General features: G+C 36.7%; 1 protein-coding gene across 4 annotated transcripts in view; it reads left to right on the forward strand.

The window, feature by feature from the left end:
• The first annotated feature begins 312 nt into the window (after positions 1-312).
• The window catches only part of PECAM1 (platelet/endothelial cell adhesion molecule 1), a 34122-nt gene continuing 20511 nt past the window's right edge, over positions 313-13923 (forward strand). For all 4 annotated transcript variants that reach the window (XM_009323680.1, XM_009323681.1, XM_009323682.1 and 1 more), the window contains exons 1-12: positions 313-575; positions 716-742; positions 2587-2880; positions 3832-4131; positions 4218-4487; positions 4877-5137; positions 6119-6400; positions 10018-10299; positions 10712-10819; positions 11693-11720; positions 12188-12258; positions 12955-13011. In XM_009323680.1, the coding sequence (XP_009321955.1) occupies positions 542-575; positions 716-742; positions 2587-2880; positions 3832-4131; positions 4218-4487; positions 4877-5137; positions 6119-6400; positions 10018-10299; positions 10712-10819; positions 11693-11720; positions 12188-12258; positions 12955-13011 (2014 nt within the window). In that variant the 5' untranslated portion in view covers positions 313-541. The remainder of the gene's footprint in view (positions 576-715; positions 743-2586; positions 2881-3831; positions 4132-4217; positions 4488-4876; positions 5138-6118; positions 6401-10017; positions 10300-10711; positions 10820-11692; positions 11721-12187; positions 12259-12954; positions 13012-13923) is intronic.

Genomic DNA, 13923 nt, shown 5'->3' on the forward strand with positions numbered 1-13923 from the left:
AATGGAGGTAAATGGGAAAAATGAGTAATTATGTACATGTATTCTCTGAAAGAGTTCTCCATGCCAGGATGAAGGGAAATATTTGCTCAAGGATCTGCTGAGGTCAAATAGTGAAGGTAATTTGTGTTCGTAAATGGTTAATTTTGACTTAAAAATACCCGTATTGACAGGAACTGCAGGATAAATGTCATTGGAACTTCTTGTTTTTTTAATACACCTTAAGAAATTAAACAAAGCAAATGCATTTGGTAGCGCCCTCAGGAAAAGTCCAGTCACTTCCTGAACAGTAATCTGCCTGTGAGCAGCAGATAGATTCTCATTGTTTGCCATTTCCAGTTTCCAGTAATGGGAACTATTACTTGATCTAGCCAGTTTCTATTGAAGATCTGGGAAAACTTAGAATTTTAATGGCAAAATTTTATCCATTTCCATAAAACAACAACAGAAAAAACCATAACCTGTTTTTAGTAGCTGGAGGCATCACCTCTGATGATGAATATTGTTTTATTTTGGAATTAAGTATCTGTTCTTCAGGAACGAGATGTATCTTGCTCTTCTGGTGATTTTCTTGCAGTGTAAGTTTGATAACTAAATATCTGGGTGGGCACATGTGTTTCTGGTTTGTTTGGGGTTTGTTGGGGCTTTTTACTGTTTCCCATCACTGTCTCTCAATCTGTAAGCTTTGAAAATAACATTTCTTTTTATTTTTTTCCAGGTTCAGAACTTTACACTCAGGAGAGAGGTAGGTAATAATAGGGTTTTTTCACATACAAATTTAAAATAAGTAATTTAACTAATTCCTCAGTTGTTGGTGTGCATCCATAACAGAGTTTATCTGGATTTGCTGTACTATATCTCAATACAAAATTTGACCATGTAAAAAAAAAAAAAAAGGTATTACTTGGTGGTGTTTCCTGGTATAGTGTTTAAATGAGAGATGTGCTGCTCATACTTTAATAAATGTTCTGGTGAAATCTTTCCTAGTGTAATTCACTTTACTGAGGCATACAAGAGAAGAGATAGGAAGGAAATTTAATTACTAGCATTTTGTTTTGGTCTTTAAAAAACCCTCTCATGCCCACAAGCAAGGAGGTATGATAAAATTATAGAATATAAGTTAAGGGCACTCTCTCTTGCTCTTTTTCTTGCAAAAGAAAAGATCGTGTCTGAACAGAGTACACAACTTGCATTCTGAAAGGAATGCGCTTACTTTTTATGTTATCATCTTGCTGACTTCCAGCACGTACACGCTGCATACTTACTTTTTTCCATCACTAGGGAGAAATGTGTGCTTCTTGTTGTCATGTAGTCTATTCACATGAAAAAATTTACAATTTTTGCATTGGTTTTATGCCCAAAACTCTCTCTAGCAAGGACAATTTATAAATAGCTGGTAAGTGTACATGGCAAGGGACTTCTTTAGATGCAGGAAAGTTTTCCTGTTCTAGTAGCAAATTTCTAATACAAATCCTGGCCAAAATGGGCATACCCAAAAGCTGTAAGTTCTAAAGGAAGGGAAAGTGAATGAACTCATAAATCTTTCTCTATACTTGTTCATCTAGCTGTGTGAATAAAAATATTAATTATACCAGGATTCTAATAATTATAAAATTTTGAGCTACAAATTATTTATCATTGCTGTGGTTATAAACACAGAAGCACTATATATATATATATAAAAAATGCTATTATAAACTTTATTGCTTAAAGGGCTCTTCTTTTTAATAGGAATATTGTATTCAGTATATTTTTCAGGGACTAACATATCTAAATTCTAAATTAATTGAAAGTGTTGCTTCAGCAGATGATTCTGTATTTGAATTAATCAGGATACGATTGCTAAGGACTCTTGAGAGTATGATTGCTGGACTGCCAACAATGCAAAGTTAGGCATGTACATGTTTGCTTGCAGAACTTGAACCCAAATTTATCTTCTGTTATGCTCTAGTTATCCTAAACTAGAGATTTAAGATTATCCCAAGCTTGTGAGTTACATGTTTAAATGGAATTTGCTGAATGACATAACCTTACTTTCAGATAAATAACTGGGATAACTCCAGGGATTTCTGCTAATTGGGGATGAATTGGCTTGGAGTTTAATTCAACTCTAAGCAGGGTTTTACTGTCATTTTTCAGTTTATTCAGATAAGCATAAATACAAAATTTTGTTCACCTCTCAGATCTCCTGCCAATTAGAGTTGAAGACCACAAACCATGAGAAATAAGGAAAACCAAGAAGTAGTTGCAAACCTCTTCTAGTGTCCTCTGTGTCTTCTAGGGAATTTAGTAGATTTGGCCATAAGCATGGCCAAATCAATGATTCTCTCAGTCCCCCGAGGCAAAGACTGAGCAGATGGACAGTGTGTGCTGTGACAATCAGTAGTTGCCTCTAGTGTAACTGTGCAGTGGAAGGTAAAGCTGCTGCCACTGTCAACATCCGTGAGATCTGACCACAAAAATTGTAACACCTGCTACTAGGGTACAGTGAATTAATTTTTGTGATTAACATGTAGCAGCTTGAGATAACAGTATTGTGTTGGACTAATTGCAAATAAATATAACTCTTTTTTTATTTTTTCCATCAAGTTTTTACTTTCAACACAGTTGAAATCAAGGTTCAGCCATCTGTCAAAGTAAAGAATGGAGCTCCTATGTCAATTGTCTGCCATGCTGACATTAGCAAAAGTACCAATTTCCAGCTGAAGCATAATTTTACAATTTTTAAGGATGGCAAGCTTGTGTTCATGACTGTATCAGACAAACGAGATGCACAGTATCAAATATCTATGGCCAGATCCTCAGATACAGGAGAGTATGAATGTACTGTGGAAGCAGGCGGAAAGACAAAATCTAGTAACTCCTTACATGTTTGGGTAACAGGTGAGTATTTCCTTCAAACACGGCAGTTTTCCAAAATACAAAAAGAGAACAACCTTCCAGGGGAAGTAATAATAAGATATCACTGCTAAATAAGATATCTTGCAAAGTGTTTTTTATCCATAGACATCACAGTGCTTTACAAGAGTTTAGGCACAGAAATGAAATCATTATCCCAAGGCTAGATGGCAGGTCAGTGATAGTCAGGAATGCAATTTGTGCCTCCTGTGCCACCATCCCCTCTGTCCTGAGCCTCTGTTCCCTAGACTAGAGAAAGTATTAGTTGTGAAAGGTTGTGCCTATAGATCATAAACATGATGGTGTGGGATTACTGGAAAAGCTGGAAATGGAGTATAGAGATTCTCACCTTGTGATAGCCGTTGCCAAAGCTAGTATCAACTGTGGACTACTTTTGTAGACAATGTTGTATCAGTCTTGTTCCTTCATCTCTTATGAGAACAGGGGCGACCTCCATCTATACCCTTTCTAGCCATGTGTTCTTGACTGCAAGTGACATTTTTTCCCCTTGGAAAAGCAACTTGGAAAGAATTCGTTCAGCATTAAATAGTTAGAGGATTGTGTGGGGCCTGTAATTTTTCTTCAGAGGCCTGCACCTCTAGGTACAGAAGCTGAGATGGCATTTAGTTTCTTCCCTTGCTCATTTTTTGAGTGGCAATAGGAAGCACTGAGGAGGAAGCGGTCTTATCTTCAAAACAGTGAGTTTCATACTTCACACATTGCATCAAGACTGTATTACCCTCTTGAGGGACATTTTGTTCTTCTGAAGGTGCCTTGGCATGTACCCACACATCAAAGGAACTGTTTTCAAAAGCTCAGTTCTTGCAAATTATTTGCATCTCTTCATTAGCGTATATCAGTACCGTAATCATCAGAGATAGTGTTTATTTCAGGATTATGCAATGTTCTATTTCTTTTCTTGTTTTCTGTTCTAAGGAATGACCAAGCCAATCCTGACTGCTGAGAAAAAGGAAGTTTTAGAGGGTGAAGTTGTGAAATTACGTTGTGAGCTGCCAGAAGAAGTACCTCCTTTGCATTTCTTTTTCCGGAAGATAAAGATGAATTCAACACCTAAAGAAAAACATGTATTTGAACCATACAGAAATTTTTCTGTAGTGGAATTTTCTGTTGAAGAGGGAGATAATATTTTACAATTTGATTGCTTTGGTAGAAGAAATGTAAAACTTGAATTTGAAAGCTCAGTACACAGTAACAAAACACTTGTTACAGTCAGGGGTAAGTTGCCTAGCTTTTCTTTCCACATTTCTTTGCTTGCTATAATTAAAATCTTGGGTCATGAGTTTATATGTATTCTCTTGCAGAACCATTTATAAAGCCTACTCTGAATGCCAAGCCATCAAGCAATATTACAGAAGGAGACAGAATACAGTTTGAATGCTCAACTGTGGTAGCCCGAATGCGTGGCATTGAAATCATACTCCAGAAAAACAAAACAATACTGAACAGTGTACGAGATGAGAGACTTTTGAAATACTCTGCAGTAGCTACTCTAGAGGACAGTGGTGAATACCTGTGTAAGGTGGAGCAAGGGAGAGCATCTAAAACCACCAAACTGAATGTTGTTGTGTCAGGTAACACGTCTGTTCATCTTAGATTTTACTCAGTGGATTAATATTTAAATTTAAATTTGGTAGACACAAGATCCAAGTGTCACCTCCAGATCCAAGTGTAAATTTTCCTTAAGTTAAAGGCTATTTAGATTTAGATTTCAGTTTCTGATTTTTGCCTGCCAATACTTTCCAACTAAAATAATACTTTCAAATAACACATATGAGAAGTGGTTTCAAATGATTGCTAAGTTTCTGTTTTCCCTGAAAATATTATTATATTAAAATAACATGATTGCTTTTTTCCCTCATTGTAAACTTTCAGTATGTCCTTCATTCTGTATACTTTGAGGTAGGTAGTCATATTCTTTTAGGCTCAATTTGAATGAATTCGTTCTCTTTTTATCTTGCAGAGTTATTCCCCAAGCCAATATTGGCTGCTTCTATGAGTAAGCTGGATGAAAATAAAGAGTTAACTTTGAATTGCAGCATTAGTGTTTTTCGGAAAGCTAACTTCTCTATATTACGGAAAAATTCAAATGGAGACATCTGGTTGACAAATTCTAGAAACTTAACAATGAGAGTTAATGTGAATGATACTGGATCCTATATCTGTAAAGCTGAAGTAAAAGGAATAGTCAAGGAGAGCAAACCTGTAAGAATAAATGTTTATGGTGAGTTGATACACAGGCTTAGAACCCAATGGTGGGGGGGGAAATCAAAAGCACATCTGTTTACAGAATCAGTGTCTAGTCCATGAACTAGCAGGCTGTCTATTAGTTCATGCATAATTAATTTCTGTAAGATGTGCTTGTAATCTTTAGCTGTAGAGGATTTGGCCTATTGTGATCTAATCAAGTCAGACTTTTCCAGGGCTGGCCCTAGAAGAAGGAAGTTAGCATGTCTTCCTTGTGTTCCCTTGATTCTGCTAGGTGCCAAATAAACTCTCATTCATTGCCATTTGCAGGAGCTGGGAATGTTCTGCAAACCTTTCACTCATCAGTTTGATCTGAAACTCTGTCAGTGTCTGCCTTGAATCCCTCCCCCTGACCCTCCAGGCAGAAAGCCATGTGAGCCGGAGGTCATCTGGATAGCTCTACTCCAGAAAAGCCAAGTTTTTTGCTATCAATACAACCCCCTCACCAGTACACTAATTATAAACACCCTAGTTTCCTTCCCTCTCATGGAACAAGCACAGTCGGTTTTCAAGTCTGATAAGGGGGATTAACTGGGTTGTGACTCACTGTGCTGCAGAAACAGAGGTCCTTGATTAGGTGCTGCAGGATCCATCTCAGGTAATACATGCAATGGTACTTGCATATATTTTTGCTCTACGGACTTAGTCCTTGGGTCAGAGCTAGTTCTGGAGTTTGGATGATCCACAGCTGTGTCACTGATCCTTTTTTTGTTTTCCTTTACATTCTCCTTGTATGCTATTTTATTCTAAGTCACGTATGTTCTATTATCTATGTTTTTGTTTTGTTCAAGTCACCCCCTGCTTCCATTCTATCAATGAGGAAGAGCTTCCCAATATAGGATGTGTGTGCAAACTAGCTAAATATTGTATATTTATATGTTTTCTATAAAATAATATTATATCTTTTGGCCTTATACAGTGTAATTTGCAACATTTTTTTCTTTTATTCCCCTTTTAGCTCCAGTCTCCAAGCCAACTCTTTCCGTTGTCAGTGGTTTACCAGAGGTGGTGTTAGGGAAGCCTCTACGGTTAATCTGTCATTCGGTGATGGGAACACCGCCAATAACATTCACATTCTACAAAGGAAATGAAGTTAAGAAAAGAGTAACTAATGATACATATGCTACGTTCTTGGATGAAAATATTAGACAAAATGACAAAAGAGGATACAAATGTGATGCTAGAAATAATCATTCCAGTGGTATGAAAACTAGCAATATTCTAAACATCACAGTAATAGGTAAGTCTGTTTAATTCTTCTTCTTGTCTAATGTCATATTTTGATTTTTGAAACTGTAGCAGCAAATGATGGACTAAGCAAAATGGATGTGAAATGTTTACAAATTTTTGTTCACTTGAATTAAAAATAGTTGGAGATCCATATCACAGACTATTTGTCCCTAAAGTAAAAATTCTGATAGTAGTCTGAATCAAGTTAACTACAATTGAGTTTATTTTAATGTTAAAACCAGATCTGACTTGAAATTTATAGAAGCTGTTTTAGTAAAATTAATGATTAAAAATTTCAGGACCAGATCCATTTTCTTCATGTTTGATTTTCATAGGACTGGATTAAATGTATACATAATGATTTTGGAATTAGTCTATGATTTTACTCACTAAAATAATTGAGCTGACTAGATTCCTGGTAAAAGATGTAAATCCGCACTTTTAATAATCCCTCTAAATACCTCTGTTATTAGTTGCAGTTTTCAGAGGCACTGAGCATATGTTCAACACCAGAAGCTGCAGTTGCTAAGCAGCTCTGAGAGTCAGTCTTTTCTTATGCCTTATTAGCAACTAGGAGTTACTGTATATGAGCAAAGTCTCTGATCTACAAATATGTGTGAAGCAGAAAGGGAAAATTCCTCTGCCCATGAGGGAAGTTGGTAGTCGAAGCTTTAAAAAGAAGATGAATTGGAAGTCCACAGAAGACAGCATGATGTCTGATATATGCTGAGAATCTTAGCAGTACTCCAAGAGGGGGGATGCAAGTGAAAAAGCTGTGATTTGCAAGTGTGCTATTGGCAGATATGAAGAGAAACGGAAGCAAATAATAATTCTGTAGTAGGCCACATAAGATGGGTGTCAGGACTGATAACTCTTAAAACATGTGCATGTGGTTTTCCATCATTACGCGTGTAAGGGAGCTTGGTAGGATTTTTTAACCAGTATACCATGTTTCTGTAGATTTGTTTGGTGCACTCGGGAGCAGATGGTAGTGAGGTTTCATGTGACAGTTCCTGGTTTAGGTCCTAGTGGTTCAAAGGTTTGGCTCAAGAAAATTCTGTCACTGATTTAGATATGTTCTGTCCCCATCACAAGCAGTTCCCTGCGTGCCCAGAGAACTTATTTGTTAACAGTAGGTTTTGCTATAGGCCTTAAGGAAGCTTCTTGGATATCATGTACCCAAGATATGGATTGCACCTTGAATTTAATTTGAAAATCTGACATAAATAATTGTAGAGAACAGAGTAGCTGTTTGAGGAGGCATACTGAAGCCTTCTGTACTAGATGAAGGTCCCTAACAGTTGCAGGCTTCATGTTGACAAGATACTGTCTTGTTGGGGTTCATCTTTAATAGTGAATGAGGCAAGCAGAAATAATAGTCTCCTATCCAAGTGGAAATAAAGCATTGATTGTGGCTGCTGCTCCTGGCGGACCTGAGAATATTCTTAATCTACAGAAGGAACTAACTAATTGTAGGTATTGACCTTTTACTAAAGGAAATAATAATTTGCCTGTAACATCTTCAAAAAGTTTGTCTGCTCAGTGGTGTCACCTCTACCTTACTTGGTTCAGAATTGGTCAGTTTCATCAGTCTGATGTTGTCAAAAAAATTGACTATTTTGGTAGTAGTTTGGCAATATGTGGTGAAAGATAAGTAGAGCTGCGTATCCTATGCATGTTATTGGCACCTATGTTGATGTCATTTGACCAGATAGTAACCGCAAACAGCTATTGGGAAAAAATAGAGTTCTTTGGGACTGTAAGTAAGGGAATTGGTGATGGCGGATCCACTTGTAGAGCCATTTTAACCCATATCCTTGGCTCCTTGCTATTTTTCTTGAATGTACCAGCAGTATTTTAGATTTACTTAACCTGGTTATGGAAAAGTAGTCCAGTACCAGAGCAGAAGTCTATTCCTGACCTATTGAAAAGAAGAGAGAACCTCTCTCTACCAGGGAGTTTTCAGTTTTGTGTCCTGGCTTGAACCCAAATTGTGTTGGTTTTATTAAGATAAACTTGTGGTTAATGGACTTGTTTCTCTCTGAGTTTTGATATCGAGTTGTATATGACTAGAACAGATACATCCGGAATTGTTGCATTTCTTCTGAGTCAGCTGGATTATTGCACAGTTGAAGGACATGTTCACTCTCTGAGCCCCCAAACAGGTCTTTTAATACGGTATTTGCATTTGCCTAGACTATAGAAGTAGGACTGCACCTTAAGTTCATCTGTTCCACCAGGATATGCTTTGCTAACAGTAGAGAGAAGCTGAATGATAAAACTCTGAAGAGATTTATCCAGTGAGATTTAAAGTCAAGGTAATTTGAAATAACAAGTAACAAATAAACAAATACAAAGCATAATCTTAGTCTATTAACAAGTGGGTATTTTTTTGCTGGAACTAGTGTATCCCAGCTGTTAGAGCAGTGGTTCAGGATATATTGTGACATTGTTTGGAAGTTCTGAATAGAAAGTCACGTTTTGGAGCCTGGTGAGCCAATCTTCTGCAATCCACCACTCCTGAGGTGGTGGCTTCGAATTCTCTGTATTGTGTCCTTTCTGTCTGTACCAGATCTGAAAAAAGACTTATGTTTTATAGAGCAATCCTCTCTATCATGGGATCAGTCATAGTAACCCACATCTTATATCTAAATCTGCTTCCTGCTTCCTATCTAATACAAATACAGCTTTCATGACTAGCATCGTTTCATATCGGCTTTGGTTTCCTCCTTCTGCTTCTGTGCCAGTGTTGCCTTAATGACTCCTCGTTTGCATCTGCCTTTTGTTATCCATGACCCTACCCCAAACACATCTATAATATTTCCAGAGAAATTTTGTTTAGCGATTTTAGCAAAACAGATGCTTCATATGCCAAACATTTTGTGAAGCTACTAACACAGACTTGCATCACAGAATGTATGTACATTTTTCCCCCATGTAATTATAAGCGCTGATGCTTATCTGCTCCTACACTAGCTCTGTATATGCTAATATACTTAATTTGTAAAACAGCAAACTTAAAGACTATATTTTGGCTATACATATTCTTACAACCTGTTCGAATGCAAACTAACTTCTCTCATTGTGTTTGCTATATTCTGTAACCATTAGAATTTGGGACTTGCTTATGCCTTTGAAGAACTTGATCCATTATCTGCTGATATTCACTCTTGTACGTTAAATGTTACAAGAAAGATGTAATACAGTTAGCATAAAATAGCATAACTCTACATAACTATGAAAGCATAGCTACATAAACTGAACTATAATTATTTACGTTATCAAACTGCTGAGTGTATTATTTCTGAAAATTAAATAATTTGTAGGTTGGGGCCTGAGGGGCATCCAAAGGAGTTTAAGAAAAGAGGCTGGCTGACTTCTGTGGAATGGATGTAGTTTTATTCTGTGTCTGCTTTGTTTCTTTATAGTGCCCTCTCTATTTCTGGGTGTATAAACATATTTACTAGAGGATGCTGTCCAGCAGAGGCTGTTCAGAAAGATTAATACTGTGCATTCAGTCTCTGTTTAACTAAGCATTAAAGCAAGTATTTCTACAATACCATATTTTATCATCAAAGTTATTTCTAATAGTGCTAATATTTGTTTTCTTTGTGCCTTCCTCTGTAGTACCAATCGGGAATGCCAGCTTGGGCAGTATTCCATATGGAGAAGTGGAAGATGGCAGTGAGACTGCTTTTCTCTGCTCTGTGAAAGAAGGATCTTGGCCAATCCACTTCAGGATTTTTAGAAAAACTGATCGTGAAGTTCTTGTGTTTGAAAAAAGTGAAAATGCAGACAAAGTCATATGGCGCAAGAAAACAATGAACAGGCAGGACACGGGCACATATTACTGCATGGCTTCTAATAAAGCTAATGTGGATGTGAAAAGCCATCCAATAACTATCAGTGGTAAGCTAACTTTTATGATAAGCTGCATACTATGTCATCAGGACAGGTGAGATCATGTTATCTGGGATGTTACTAAGTATAACTCCCTTACTTGTTTTTTGTTCCACCATTGTCAGAAATTAAACAGAGAGATCCGTTTATAAACAGAGATTGTCTAACTTTTCTAAGTTTAAGGGATGCTCAAAAGCCAAAGGAGCCAGATGCAAGTTAAAAGCAACCCGTTGTTGTACTGAGTTTTCAGTCACAAAGGAGAGGCTCACTAGTGAACTTTACATGCAAGTCTCCTTAAAGTTCTTCCCCAGTGTGTAAGAAGGCCAATTTGTAGTAAAATGAAAGGTCAGGAACTGCAGAAGTTGGTAATGATGACCCATCACTGTGCATACTCTCTTAAACATGTCTGTCTTATTTCCAGTCATCTTAGCGGCTTGGCAGAAAGGAGTCATTGCTGCATTTGTCCTAATACCTATCGCAGGAGCAGTAACTCTCACTTTATGGTGGTTTTTGTGTAAGAAGAAAAAGGGTAATGAATGGTTCCCTTCTATTTGTTTGGTGACAAATGTATTACAGTTAAATTTGCATTTATTTCAGGAGCAAAGGCTTGTGGGGTGAGGCTTCAGGACACGACTAAATACAATTTTAAAAAACTAAAAATCTACTTAAAAATGTTGGGTGGCCCAATTTAAGCTGCAAGTGTGCTGAAGCTCTCCAAGTGTATTGGGCAGAATGGGAGCATCTAACTAATGGTGCTGGGAAGGCACTAGTGAAGCAAAGGTTATTGGAGATAGGCCAGAATTGCACTGTTCTGATGCAGTCCTAGGTCTGGAATCCAGTCCCGTGCAATGTAGAGGCAGACAGGGCCTGAGGAGTTTTTTGATCCCTTATAGAACTATGACAATTTGATCTGGGGTCCCAATTCAGGTGTAATTGAGGTACTTCTCTACTCCTCATGAAACAAATTTAAGATTATTAGGTTGTGGGGTTGTTTTTTTTCTCCCCACACTGTAATACAATTTCATTTAAGGGTTTGTCTTTTATCATTAAGGTATTCTTTCCGATCTTGTTCTTTCAGAAAATAAGTAAATGTGGTTTATCCTGTGATATGCAGTACATTGCAAAATATTTGGGAAAATTTGGAGTATCTGGATGTCCCAGACTGCTTAAATTGGTCAGGCTAAAGTCTGGGGTTTGGGATCTTAGGTTCTCTGTGAAAGAGACATTTAAGGGACCTGGGTGATAAACAGGATGTAAGACACTAGGTAATTAATTTTGTGATAGCCAAGAGAAATCATTCTGACTTGAGTAGATAATCACAATATTTTTGTTTTGATTTTTACTTTTAAATTCTTTTACTTGTGCAATCTATTAATAGAAGCTTTTATTTTTCTCTGTCAAGCTAAAGGACCATCCATGGAGATGTCTGGGTAAGATGGCTTGCTTTATGGTAACAGTGAAGTATTTCTGTTTAAAGGGCTGGGGGCCTTCCTCCATATGAATATAGTTTATTATGGCACACACCTGCAGACAATAGATGGTTGTGCTTCATGTAGCACCTGCTTACAGAACAACAGGATGAGGAAATACTCTAAAAATAGAAAAAAAAAAGGCCACCTAAGAGAAATAGAAGAATGTCAGGCCTGCATTTGAATGCATTTAGATATAGAATTAAAAATACAGAGGTCTTAAAGAAGAGTAATGCAAGAGAGAACATTTTTTACCTTAAAGTTTGTTTGTGCTTCTCTTAAAGACAAAGGCAAAATTTTCATTAGCTTCAATAGTTAAGAATGTGTGGTAGTCAGCATAGTCAATGACTGATCTTTGCATATCATCATGTTGTTTTTATTGACTGGTTTTGGATAATTACATCAACTTTTATTGGTTTGCTTTTCAGTTCTGCCTTGGCTACAAACTTGACAAGTGAAAAACTGACAAGACAACACAATGATGGAGACTACTATTCAGGTAGGATATTTTGCTGTAAGACTATTAGTGAGTTGGCTTAATTAAACATTTATTTAAAGTTTTGGACTTACATGTTTGGATAGGGCCCAGTGTTTTTGGAATACAGAGGAATACCAATAACGTTCTCCCAAGTATCTTCTATCGTTTTGTCTTTGTACATTTTTTTATGAGCACGTCTTATACAAAACTTCTTATACAAAGATGGGTTTATACGTCTGCTCAGACACTTCTACCAGGCAATCAGTTAACAATATTACAGGTGGAGAAATCATGGTAAAAGAAAATTACTTTCTGTTTTTGACAGTTTTGACACAGCTGCAAGAAAATTATTTCAGAGAGGAAGTTTGAGTTGTGGCTCATGGTCCTGTGATGTGACCACAGTATAGCGATGTGCACTTGCCGTGACTGGACACCTTTCATTCCAGGATCTCAATGCACTTTACAAAGATAGGTGGACATGTTGTTTAGAGTACCTGATATAAACAAAGTTACCCCTTGGGTGTTTTTTAGCTGACCATGTAAAAAGCCACATTCTTCCCACCTGTGTTATATGAATGTCTTAGGTGTGAATCTAAAAGTAGAATCTTTCATATGTAAATAAACATAATGACAATAGGAGTTGCAGCTGTGTAACTCATTTATTTGATTGGCTATAATAAATATTTTGTCAGCTCAACTTTTGCTTTAATATTTTAGGATCAGGTTACATTGAAGATAGTGAAAATCACATGAAATCAGCAGATGAGAGTAAAGGTAATTTCATACTTAATAGATTTAAAAATTATTTTATGATTGAAAGTTGTGATGTTTTCTAATGGTAGCCGTCAGGATTTGATAGGTCCAGTCCTTTCCTTTTTCTCTTTGATAGTGGGGAAGACTCTTTCCTTTGCTGAGCTTAGTTCTTTTTCCTTACGTGCAAAATGACAATGATAGGACCCATTTATCAACTGCATTATGAAGTTGTGCTGGATTCCTGGCCATGTAGTGAAGGATGGTATAAAAATACAACCTAGACTCAAAATTTTAAGTTCTATACAAAAATATTCAGAATTTTTTTTTTAATCTTTTCTGCAGACTTCTGCTTCTTTTACTTCTCTGTCCTTTCTTCATTTCTGCAGATCTTGAAATATTTAAGCATTAAACCTAAACATAATCTGCTATGAAATCTGAATAAAATAACCTGCCAAATACCTTGAGACACCATGTGGGAGATATATATATATATTCATTAAAACGTGTCATCAAGTACTGCATCATCTAGCATATTGTATTCTTCAAGACTGGTGTTTTTAAGATATTTAGTCAAAGAATAGTACTTAAATATGTGAAATACTTTGTCCCATGTATTTTTTTTTATATTGATGTGAAACTATTCTCATGGGTTAGATGCAATTTCTGATGGCTTATAGTACATTTTGACTTGGTTGTCTATTAGACCATGGGTTGAAAGATAGTTGGAAAGGCATATAGTGTAATTAAAGATCAAAGTTAAGCTAAAATTAATCCAGAGCATGGAACTAGACTCCTGCATAAGCCTGTATGCAATGTAGGTGGCAGGAATTTCTAATTGATGATTCTTTGATGCAATTCTGAGTGTGCAAGGCAGCATTGTACCACAAAACTAAGAGAAAGGTGCTGCTCTATGTTAATTTCACAGGAAAACTT

The sequence above is a fragment of the Pygoscelis adeliae genome, unplaced genomic scaffold (assembly GCF_000699105.1).
Source record: "Pygoscelis adeliae isolate BGI_AS28 unplaced genomic scaffold, ASM69910v1 Scaffold75, whole genome shotgun sequence".
In the NCBI taxonomy this organism is placed as follows: Eukaryota; Metazoa; Chordata; class Aves; order Sphenisciformes; family Spheniscidae; genus Pygoscelis; species Pygoscelis adeliae.